The 12,852-nt window shown below is 42.2% G+C and overlaps 1 protein-coding gene across 1 annotated transcript; it reads right to left on the reverse strand.

Moving 5' to 3' along the window:
* Positions 1-1,095: 1,095 nt before the first annotated feature.
* On the reverse strand, positions 1,096-7,793 carry LOC130302637 (lecithin retinol acyltransferase-like). Its single transcript, XM_056551724.1, has 2 exons — positions 7,260-7,793; positions 1,096-1,300 (listed from the first exon to the last, which is right to left on the reverse strand). The coding sequence occupies exons 1-2, from the start codon at positions 7,791-7,793 to the stop codon at positions 1,148-1,150; spliced, it is 687 nt and encodes a 228-aa protein (XP_056407699.1). The 3' UTR covers positions 1,096-1,147.
* Between the last annotated feature and the right edge of the window lie 5,059 nt (positions 7,794-12,852).

Raw genomic sequence — 12,852 nt, forward strand, 5'->3', positions numbered from 1 at the left:
TTCGCATATCCAGTGGCCTTGAGGTTTCCATTGATGAAGAATGGCCCCACTATCTTTGTACCCCATATACCACACCATACCATAAATGTTTGTGTTCCAACAGTCTTGGAGGGATCTATCCAATGTGGGTTAGTGTCAGACTAATAGCAGTGATTTTGTTTGTTAACTTCACCATTCACATAAAAGTTTGCCTCATCACTGAACAAAATATTCTGCATAAACTGAGGGTCATGTTCCAATTTTTGTTTTGCCCATTCTGCAGCACCTGAATACTGGAAGCCTGTGCTAGCATTTCTCCTGCTGTGTTGCTATCAGTGTGTGAAGAGTGGGAGAAGAAACTTGTAAATAACTCATGAAAGAATAAAGTTATGTTAAAACCAAGCACATCATTGTTTTTCTTGTGAAATTCCCAATAAGTTTGATGTGTCACATGACCCTCTTCCTTTTGAAAAAACAAAAGTTGGATTCAAAATGGCCGACTTCAAAATGGCCGCCATGGTCACCACCCATCTTGAATTGTTTCCCCCCTCACATATACTAATGTGCCACAAACAGAAAGATAATATCACCAACCATTCCCATTTTATTAAGGTGTATCCATATAAATGGCCCACCCTGTAGATCACTGGAAGGATCAGCAGGAGTCCTTCCCCAATCATAATGTTATAACAAATCCTAATAATAAAGGGTCTTTTACAGGGGGGATTACTGTATTGGCCAAATGAAAAGGTATTGCATTGTGTAATAAAATCAGCGATCAGATGGCAAATGAGTAAACGCTTATTCATCTGCTGGTCACATTATCAGTCAGCTGCACATCTCCCTGTGCAGAGGGGATTAAGGAATGCACAATCATTCATGAGTGCCCATCTGTTATATCATTGGTCATATTGGGCACATGCTTGTCTTTCTAAAATGACCCTTAAATTATGTGTTAGGGGCATGCAGCAGGGCAGCAGTTTTTAAGGTGTACTTACCATATAAAACATGACAATCACACTCGAGTTAGCAAAAACAAAAATTTATTGGGCAGTACCCTCCTTTCACATATAACATATGAGAGTACATATTACACGACATGTCATACACATCACCTTAATATATACATTATAATTACACTATTTACAGTTAGAGGGTCACACTGCTTCTAGCTTGCGATCCACAGGGTGAAAGTGATAAGGAGGCAAGGCAGGGTTGTTGAAGGCTCCAGTCCCAGACATAGCACTAACACAAGTCCTGAAGCTGCAGAAACTAACAAACTCCTCTGATCTCTGATAATCTTCTTGACAATCTCACAAAACTAGAAGACAAAGCAAATTATTGTTAGAGTATAGAAATCCATAAGGAATTTTTACCACACCGAATTTACAGAAAATAATTTACATTGCATAACAATCAGTAGTCACATTTTTACTCTTTTTTTTCTTAATTAAAGGTCAATTTTCATCTTGGTCATTTATGGCATATTCACAGAATATACTATAAATATCCCACAGATGGGGGCTGGGACCCATGCTTATCCCTAGAACAAGGGCTTCATGGCTTGCTTGTGGCCACAAGAGGTGGCGTGGGAGCCAAAATCAAACAAGCCAGAACTTTCATGTAATTTACACAACAGTAACTACTCCAAGAGTTACTGAAACAGTATAACGTCCCAACTACATACAGCAGCCACATAGAAGCTGGAGGGGGTCATGTGACCCTTGTTCAAAAAGGTGTGAAAGCAGCATCTATGGGACATTTATGGCATAAACTGTGACTATGCCATATAGAGAGTATATGTGATCACTTCTCCATCTAATCGAGGAGTCTCACCCTGTGTTATATTACATTATTTGATTACTATCAAGATTCGTTAAAGGAAAACTCCAGCCAAAATGAACTTTTCCCCTATGCCTAGGATAGGGGATAAGTAGCTAATCGCTGGGGTCTGACTGCTGGGACCTCCAAAACGGGACCCCGACTCTCTCTGGGAAGAGTGTGTGTCATCTAACAGTACACAGCACACGCTCCATTCATTTCTATGGGAGGGCCGATGATCCCCAAGTGCTGTACTCGGGTCTCTTCGGCGCCCCCATAGAAATGAATGTAGTGTGTGCTTTCTGCAGTGTGCGCTCTGGGTCCTGTTCTGGAGATCTGGGACCCCCCGTGATCAGTTACTTATCCTGAAGATAGGGGATAAGTTAATTTTCCCCAGGGTTAACTGGAAATAGTAAATAGTAAGTGTACTGTGCGTTACTGCTAGGAAAGTAGTAATGTAGCTAAGAAAAAACGCACTGAATATAATAATGGAGGAGACATATGAAAACCTTAAAGCCAGGCTCACATGCACCAGAAATTGTAAGAGAGCATCAGGTCACATTACACATGGATATCACCCTTGGTAATATGCAGGGTGAAAACCATAGGAAAGTTAGGAACAGATTTGTGAATACACTGTAGATTGACAAAAATCCATGCAGGTAATTCCACACCACAACATGGATACACACAGATATAAATAAAAACATGTTGTGTACTTTCCATTGTCTAATACTGAAATTATGATTAATAAGTCTATGGACAAGTTATCCTTCAGGCATAACTCAAATTAATGACCATATTTATAGCCACTTAACAGTATTGAATGCCATGAATGTTGTGATACAAATAATACTAATAAGAGCCAAGTTCACCTTGGAGCCACTATAAAGAGAATCTGTCAGCTTGATTTCATCCTCAGAGCTGCAAACATGGGCAGATAGCTGGGAAATAAAACATATAATAACTGTCTCATCTTAGCTGATGGATGTTTGCATAGTTATAAAATGATGTTTTCCTTCCATGCTCAAGTGTCTGTATGATTAATGTACACGGCTCAGTGTTAAAAGCCAAATTCCCTTTATCAATCATGCGGGAAGGGGTGGGGAAGGAAAAGGCATGCATATTGCAACTCATCATCCATCTTCAGCTGTTGAGCTTATAAGACAATTATGATTTTGTTACTTTTAACAGTCATGAGCTAAGAGATAAATATCCTTTCTGTAACACCCCAACAGGTGTGAACCTGCTGTGCCACTTACCGGTTTGACTTTGGGCCAAACATGGGAGCAGAGTCTAAGTATTCTCTTAGTTTTCACCCGCTATCCCACTCCTGAAAACTGCGAAAGGTGGACTTCAGCTGCAGGGAAGATACCAGGATTCTACGGTAAGAGGGGCCCCAGTTAAGTGGAAGCTGGAATAGCTCAGAAGCAGCCAGGTGGTGTTTAGCTTGCTCAGTATGCAGAGGCAAGCAGCAGGACGTGCTACACGCCAGTGGTTACCAACTTCTGGTGTTACAATTTGTTTAGCTTCCTATTGGCTATCTGCCCGTGTCTGCACTTATGAGCATGATATAGACATTATAGATTCCTTTTATGACAATATTAGGGAATAGAAAGTTATGTTATTATCAGAAATCTTGTCTATAGATCTGCCTGGCTGCTGGGAATTTGAAAATCTCCATAGTTGTTTTAGACTTTTGCCGTTTTCCTCCCAAAAAGGGGGATTGGCACTACATGGAATTTTAAATGGATACAGAAAACTGAGAAATGTTAAGAGTGACAATGTAAAGACTCAGGGTTACCTTAAAATCCTATCGGTGGCAAGTAAGTTTGTATGTTTACATTTTTATTCTCATACAGAGGCACTTTTAAACAAAAATATTTCTCCAAACAACCCCTTTAAAGACGACCAGTGTGACAGGATGTGTTCTTTTCAATACAATATGTTTTCCTAATTCCCTTTAATCATATGATGCATACACAATGGGACTCATGTACTATTGTGTTTCCCTCTAAATATTGATGAAAAAAGCATGGGAAATGCATTTCACTTTATTTATTAGCAGCATGTGCAAAACATGCACAACATTTTAGCTATTTTTCCATCCAATTCGTCATTTTCTGACGGTCATTTTTAAAATTTTCCACCCTGTTTTTGTAGTCTTTTCAGTCTGTGAGAGTTTAAAAACTTTGTCAAATGTGCCAAAGTTTGAAGACACGTGGAACCCTATTCATGCATATGATGGAAAAGTGAATAAAAATGCACTATGAAAAGACAAAAAAAAGAGAAGGAGATTTATCAAAACCTATTCAAAGGAAAAGTTGCTCAGTTGCCCATAGCAACCAATCAGATTACTTCTTTAGGGAGCTGATTGGTTGCTATGGGCAACTTCTCCTCTGGACAGGTTTTGATAAATCTCCCCCATAGTACATAAGGCTCAATGTGTACAGTATAAGATGTTGGTTTTGCTGTAGGTGAGGGGAAAAGAGCGGGGCCCTAACTTAAAGGGGTACTCCGGCCCTGAAACATCTTATCCCCTATCAAAGGATAGGGGATAAGATGTCTCACCGCGGGGGTCCCGCCACTGGGGACCCCCGCAATCTTGTGTTCGCCACCCACCTGTTTGAGCTGCACGCCACGGTGCCACAAACAGGCCATCACGCGCCCTCCCATAGACTTGCATAGCGGGGGCAGGAAGTGATGTCACACGGAGGCGGAGTCATGATGCCACCATACTCCGTCCCCATGGTCGCCACTGGGCTGTTTGTGAGCTGGCACCGCAGTGTGCAGCTCATACAGGTGGGTGGTGAACACAAGATTGCGGGGGTCCCCCGGATAGGGGATAAGATGTCTCAGGGCCGGAGTACCCCTTTAACTTTTGCATTAGGACCTATGAGCGTTTAGCTACAACTGTAGATGAGGAAAAACTCAGTAAATGCACATTTGGGGGAGATTTATCAAAACCTGTGCAAAGGAAAAGTTGCCCAGTTGCCCATAGCAACCAATCAGATCACTTCTTTCATTTTGCAGAGGCCTTGTTAAAAATGAAAGAAGCGAGCTGATTGGTTGCTATGGGCAACTGGGCAACTTTTCCTCTGCACAGGTTTTGATAAATCTCCCCCATTATCTATAATCCTGTATTAGTACTGAACATTTTTCCAGTTAACTATGTAAGCTGGAGTAGTTGGCTCAGATTCTGCTATAAAATTACAGAGCCAGACAAATGTCTATAATGTGAAAGTTTTACGAGCAAGCAACTAGGAGTCTACAGAAGCTAGCTTGTAATAGTAAGGGTGTAAAAAAAAACATTCAAAGAAGTAGTGTCCAACTTTAAGAAAACAAGAACTACTGTCCTAGAAGCTGCATTATCTGCCAACTTCATGCCATTCAGAACAGTCTGTTACTGCAGCTTAACTGCTGCCCAGTTACCCATGTGTTTCATATATATGAGGACTTGTGACGTTAATACCCAAATTGTTTGGGACATCACTGAGGCTCCCTTCACATGTAGCCAGCTATCCAGTTTTGTTTCCCTCCAACTTGAATGTGTCATGTCATTCTATGGACATCAGATTGGTGCAAAGAGTGTATAAAAATGTCATAAATTGTCCCCCCGTTCAGATATTTATTTAAAAAACAGAGCAATTTGCTACTAAATCACCAATTCAGAATTGCTGTATTAACTACAGAAATAGATGGGAGGGGATGCACAACATTAAAATAAATCTCTGAGAGAAACTCATTGGAGAAGTGCAACACAGGTAGAGTAATGGGCCAGATTTATCAAATTGTGTGAGAGAAAAACTAGAGTGATTTTCCCCCAGCGACCAATCACAGCTCAGCTAACCAGCTCCCATAAAATGAAAGTTGAGCTGTGATTGGTTGCTGGGGAAAAATCACTGTATTTTTTCTCTCCCACAGTTTGATAAATCTGGGCCTATGTGCTTATCATCGGCCCTGTTCACAGTGGATTCATGTAATAGGAAATGCAACATTTGCCTACTACCCAGTAAAATTGAGGGAAGTGGCGTATTAATATGGGTCACAACGACTGGGCTTATTAGTTAAGGGGACCCACAGTCCCCGCTCACCACATACTGTATCTGCAGTTCAGTCCCCCTCTCCAATTGTATTGGTGTCCTTTGGATGCCAATATGAATAAAAATTGAGTGCCGCCAGGAACAACAGTGTGCTTGGCTTCCTACCCTGCGGCTCAGGGCTTGCTGCATGATTAGTGCTGTCTGCATCCACAGTAGGCCAGAGTAGTGCAGGTGAAGGGACAAATGAGTTTTGTAGGGGAACAGTTCATGTAGGGTCTGAGTTCTCCAATCTGTGGCTCCCCAGATGGTACAAAACTACAATTCCCATCATGTCCTGCTGTTGAGGCATGATAGGGGTCACAGTTTGGCAACATCTGGAGAACCATGAGTTAAGAATCAATGTTTAAGTGTTAGGTGGCACATGTTTAGTTCATTAGGGGCATGGTGGCAAAATTCCTTAGGGCATGGTGGCATGGATGATTAGGGCCATGGTGATACAGATCATAGGGCACATGATGGCATAGATCCTTAGGGCAAGGATGGCACAGATCATTAGGGGCATGGTGACACAAATAATTAGGGGCATGATGGTACAGATCATTAGGGGCAATGTGGCACAGTTTTTAAGGGAATGGTAGCATAGATCATTACAGGGCAAGGTACAGATTAGGGGCATGAGCGCCCAAACTGAACATTTTCCCCATGGTCCACACCAAGCCCTTAGCTACATCCCTGGTTGAAGACACAATACTGTGATCAGCAACAATTGCCTCAGAAAGCCATGGCAACCTAACTTAGGACTTGGAAGGAATTTTAATAATTCTTGAGTAAAAAATTCTTTCAGAAGTTTTTCAGATGCACATTTGTATTAACAGCATTAAAATAAGGACTAACCTCTACAACCTGTGATTTCACTAAATGTATCAAATTCTTGTTATCGTTAATAAATAAATAATGCATAAATATTCACATATGAAAACTACTGTACATTAGGGACCTTTAGGACATTCTGCATGCAGCAGGCACTTCTCACAATAGAACAATTCTATTCACAACAGATTTCTGAGCTTTTTGAGTAAAAAAAAATTGTATTGTCTGCATGACATCTCGGTGGAAATTTTAAAGACCACTATACATAGTTACAATAGACTGAATCATTTTTAATAATACATATTACAGTTTTCTCATTCCAAGGACCACATATTACGGTTATATTGTGTTTATTACTTTACCCACCAGAAGCAGCCATTCATTCTCTCATCATGGAGTTGCTTATCTAGCCCACAACATTCACAGTAAAAGACTGGCTTTCTAAGCATTTATGTCCTTTTCCTGCTGTTTACATTTATCATGCATCTATTTTAGTACAATAGAGTCAAATGCAACAAAAAAATGTCAACATTATCATTTATTTACCTTATCCGTCTGAAAGCTCACAGGAAACCCATATCTGCAATAAGTGACAAAGTGCTCGCAGTTATCCCACAGCAGGCTGTAAGATTTGGCTCCCATCAGTTTCTCAGCCCTCTGAGCCACTTCTTCATTAGAAAGCGGTTTTGTCTTGAAACTTTTATCCATGTGATTAACTATTATACTTCCACCATAGGCAAAGTCCTGCACAGTGTCCACTCTTATACTGGCCAGCTTAGCCAGGACGCCAAGGATCAGCCTTTTGTTGGTGACGACTTTCTCGATTTGACACTTGTCGTCTGAAATAGCAGGGAGGATATCAGGCATCAGATGGGCTACCTTGTTATTTCCCAAATAGATCCCATAGTGAATAAATAGAGTCCTAGGGACCTCTAACAGGTCTCCTCGTTTAAAAAAGGATGTATCCCGGTAAACAGTATCTTCCAGAGCCTGCTCTGGCATGCTGAAGAGCTTAAAGCTGGTGACCAATGATATTTTATCAAGAAGAAGGACCAGCAAGTCTAGCAGTGAACTTTCCATCTCGTCACTTGTTGCTTTAACTGAGAACTAAACTTGTGCTGGGGTAAAGATGTCAGGACTCTTTAATTTGGGGAATATATATAGGGTTTCTGTGTTTTGATGTGACATCACAGCACACTGGTCACCATTGGCTGTAAGGAATTTGGCAGCTGCCAGAGCGGTTTGTTAATGTATCCCTGGAACAAACCCTCTAGACATAAACACTCAGCCGGCAATAGCACTTCTCTCGTAGAGTGAATTCAGAGAACAGGCACTCCCTATCCCACACCAGGGATTTTCCACAGTGGATAACAGGCTGATTCATGAAAGAAGCTTCACAGCATTTTATTTCAACAGACCTGGAGGGCTTAAAACTTCTTTCCATTTCCTTTTCATTTTGATTGGTTGGTCATTCCCATTTGCAGCGCACAAACCAGACTGGCTGATATTTATTATTATTACACTTCATTTTTACAGGCAGGATTCACACATATAATTGGTAATAATTTCACTGCATGTTACACAGATGTAGGGAAAAGTGCTATATTTCTCAATTTCATATACAGTGAATATAAAAAGTCTACACACCCTTTTCAAATGCCAGTTAATGTGATGTTAAAGGAAAAAACTAAGAGAAATTTATGTCAGAACTTTAACCCCTTAAGGATCGGGCAAAATTTTAAAGACTTGTTTGTTGCACCACCAATTGTACCTTGTAATGGCATCACTCATTTTACTATAAAAAAAAAAAAAACATGGAGAAACAAAAAAAAAAAAAATATATATATATAGATATATATATATATATATATATATATATATATATTTGTGGGGAGAAATGTAACAAAATAAAATGCAATTCAGAACCTTTCTGGGGCTTTTGTTTCTACGGAGTAACTTTTTGTAAAAATGACATGTTCTCTATATTCTGTAGGTCCATACAATTACAATAATACACAATGTATATAGGTATTGTTTTAATTTACTAAAAAATATAACTTTTTGTACTAAAAATAATATGCTTAAAACTGTCCTCTTCTTGCCCTTATATTTTTTTGGGGGGGATAGAACCTTTTGATTGCTTTTTTATAAATATTTTAAAGGTTCATGATTTGACCAAAAATAAGCAATTGTGGACTTTGGCATTTTTTACACGTACACTATTGACAATGTGGGTGATTCAAACTATTTTTAGGGAAGGGGTTAATTCACATTTATAAAGTTTATATTTTTACATAGTCCATAGGGGACTATTAGATGCAATCCTTAGATGGCATACATTGAACAATGCCATAGCATAGCACTGACCAGTGTTACCGGTGCTCCATTGCTCCAACCTGCCATGGCTGACTGGAGCACAGCAGCACCAATCGGATGGCGAGGAGGCAGGTAAGGGCCCTCCTGCCATCCTCTCAGCTGATCGGGACATGGCGATTTTATGAGCTACCAACAGTAGATTTTATGTATTATCTGCAGTAGATGTCCGGCATTTACCCTTTAGACACCGCAATCAGAGTTGATTGTGGTGTCTAAAGGGCTAATGCTAGACATCGGCCCGATGTCCGGAATTACCCATGGGTCCTGGCTGCTGATAGCAGCTGAGATCGAACGTATATGAAGCGTGCTCAGCTTCTGAGCTCACTTCATAGATCTGCTGCACCATATATATATACTTAACCCCTTGCCGCAGAATGCCGGGTTTATACGGCACTGCGGCACGGGAGGCTATGAGCAGCCAGGACCCGTGGCTAATGCCAGACATCGCCGTTGTGGCATTAACTCTTTAGAAGCGGCGATCAAAGTTGATCGCCTCGTCTAAAAGTGAAAGTATAAGTATCCCGGCAGCTCAGTCAGGCTGATTGGGACATCGCGATAAAATCGCGATATCCTGATCAGCTAGGACGCAGCAGGAGGGTACCTAACCTGCCTCATGCGCGTCCGAACGGCGATTGATTGCTGCAAGCCTGAAATCCAGGCTTGAGCAATCAACTGCCGATAACACTGATCAATGCAAAGCTATGGCTTTGCAGTGGTCTGTGTAAAAGATCAGTGTGTGCAGTGTTATAGCCCCCTATGGGAGCTATAACACTGCAAAAAAAAAAAGTGAACAAAAAAAAGTTAAAGATGATTTAACCCCTTCCCTAATAAAAGTTTGAATCACCCCCCTTTTCCCATAAAAAAAATGGTGTAAATAAAAATAAACATATGTGGTATCGCCGCGTGTGTAAATGTCAGAACTATAAAAATATATTGTTAAGTAAACTGCACAGTCAATGGCGTACACGCAAAAAAAATTCCAAAATAGCGTATTTTTTGTCACTTTTTATAATATTAAAAAAATGAATAAAAAGCGATCAGAAAGTCAGATCAAAACAAAAATGGTACCAATGAAAACTTCAGATCACGGCGCAAAAAATGAGCCCTCATACCGCCCCGTACATGGAAAAAAAAAAGTTATAGGGATCAGAAGAGGACAATTTTATACATATACATTTTCCTGCATGTAGTTATGATTTTTTTCCGAAGTAATAAAAAATCAAACCTATATAAGTAGGGTATCATTTTAACCCCTTAGGGACCACGGACGTATGAGTACGTCCTTGCACCCTGGGTCTTCAGGACCAGGGACGTACTCATACGTCCATGGGAATTCCGGCCCCTGCCGCGTGCCAGGCGGGGTACGGACCGGGGTGACTGCAGTCACCCCGCGCAAATGCCCAGGGGGGTCATCAGACCCCCACCATGTCGGCGATCGGCGCAAATCGCAAGTGAATTCACACTTGCAATTTGCGCGATTCCGGGCCATTACGGGTCTATAGTGACCCGGAATGTAAGGGGGATCGCGGGTGTCTAAGACACCCAGGATCCCCCTGAAGCGATAGGAGTGAGGTGGCAGGGGTGCCACCCCTCCTATCCCTGCTATTGGTGGTTTAGCCGCGACTACCAATAGCAGATCGGGGGCGGGGGGGTTAACTTTCATTTTCCCCGTCCTGCCCACCCACAATAGGCGGGGCAGGACGGGGAAATGACGGGGAGCGGCGCCGAAGATTCACTTACCGATCCGGGCGGGCGACGGAGGCTGCGGGTGACGGAGATCGGCGGGCGGCGATGACGTGCGGCTGGATCCAACGGAAGCCGGTGAGTTGCCTAGCAACATCTGGAGGGTACAGTTTGAGACCATTATACAGTGGTCTCTAACTGTAGCCCTCCAGATGTTGCAAAACTACAACTCCCAGCATGCCCAGAAAGCTGTTTGGGCATGCTGGGAGTTGTAGTTTTGCAACAGCTGGAGGGCTACAGTTTGAGACCACTATATGGTAGTCTCTGAACTATAACCCTCCAGATCTTGCAAAACTACGACTTCTAGCATGCCCACACAACTGTTTGCTGTCTGGGCCTGCTGGGATTTGTAGTTTTGCAGCATCTGGAGGGCCACAGTTTGCAGTGGTCTCTATACTGTAGCTCTCCAGATGTTGCAAACCTGCAAATCCCAGTATGCTGGAAGTTGTAGTTGCGATCCCTCCAGCTGTTGCATAACTACATCTCCCAGCATGCCCTTCGGTGATCAGTACATGCTGGGAGTTGTAGTTTTGCAACAGCTGGAGGCACACTGGTTGGAAAATATTGAGTTAGATAACAGAACCTAACTGAAGGTTTTCCAACCAGTGTGCCTCCAGCTGTTGCAAAAGTACAACTCCCAGCCTGCATGGTCTGTCAGTACATGCTGGGAGTTGTAGTTTTGAAACAGCTGGAGGTTTGCCCCCCCCCCCCATGTGAACGTACAGGGTACATTCACACGGCAGGCTTACAGTAAGTTTTCTGCTTCAAGTATTAGCTGCGGCAAATTTTTCGCCGCAGTGCAAACTCCTAGCAGGGAACTCCGCCAGTGTGAATGTACCCTAAAAACACTACACTACACTACACTAACACATAATAAAGGGTAAAACACAACATATACACCCCTTACACTGTCCCCCCCCCCCCAATAAAAATTTAAAACGTATTGTACGGCAGTGTTTCCAAAACGGAGCCTCCAGCTGTTGCAAAACAACAACTCCCAGCATTTCTGGACAGCCACTGACTGTCCAGGCATGCTGGGAGTTTAGCAACAGCTGGAGGCACCCTGTTTGGGAATCACTGGCGTACAATACCCCTATGTCCACCTCTATGCAATCCCTAATTTAGTCCTCAAATGCGCATGGCGCTCTCACTTTGGAGCCCTGTTGTATGTTAAGGCAACTGTTTAGGGCCACATATGGGGTATCGCCGTACTCAGGAGAAATTGCCTAACAAATTTTGGGGGCTTTTTCTCCTTTTACCCCTTATGAAAAGGTGAAGTTGGGGTCTACACCAGCATGTTAATGTAAAAAAATAAATTTTTTACACTAACATGCTGGTGTTGCCCTATACTTTTTATTTTGACAAGAGGTAAAAGGGAAAAAAGCCCCCCAAAATTTGTAATGTAATTTCTCCCGACAACGGAGATACCCCATATGTGGGCGCAGAGTGCTCTGGGGGCGCACAACAAGGCCCAGAAGGGAGAGTGCACCATGTACATTTTGTACAGCCCACTGTTCCAAAGATCTGACAGACACCAGTGGGGGGTAAATGCTCACTGTACCCCTTGTTTTATTCCTCAAGGGGTCTAGTTTCCAAAATGGTATGCCATGTGGGGGTTATTTTGCTGTCTTGGCACCATAGGGGCTTCCTAAATGCGACATGCCCCCCCGAGCAAAATTTGCTCTCCAAAAGCTAAATGTGACTCCTTCTCTTCTGAGCATTGTAGTTCGCCCGTAGTGCACTTCAGGTCCACTTATGGGGTACCTTCATACTCAGAAGAGATGGGGTTACAAATTTTGGGGGGTATTTTCTGCTATTAACCCTTGCAAAAATGTGAAATTTGGGGGGAACCACACATTTTAGTGAAAAAAAATAATTTTTTTTACATATACAAAAGTCGTGAAACCCCTGTGGGGTATTAAGGCTCACTTTATTCCTTCCTACGTTCCTTAAGGGGTCTAGTTTCCAAAATGGTATGACATGTGTTTTTTTTTGCTGTCCTTGCACCATAGGGGCTTCC

This window comes from Hyla sarda, chromosome 1 (assembly GCF_029499605.1).
Source record: "Hyla sarda isolate aHylSar1 chromosome 1, aHylSar1.hap1, whole genome shotgun sequence".
In the NCBI taxonomy this organism is placed as follows: Eukaryota; Metazoa; Chordata; class Amphibia; order Anura; family Hylidae; genus Hyla; species Hyla sarda.

Excerpts from the sequence above, each read along its gene's own strand:
- LOC130302637 (XM_056551724.1), bottom strand. The coding sequence starts at position 7,793 with ATGGAAAGTTCACTGCTAGACTTGCTGGTCCTTCTTCTTGATAAAATA. Across the intron at positions 1,301-7,259 it reads TGAGCTTTCAGACGGATAAG|TTTTGTGAGATTGTCAAGAA; the intron begins GTAAATAAATGA and ends TTTGTCTTCTAG.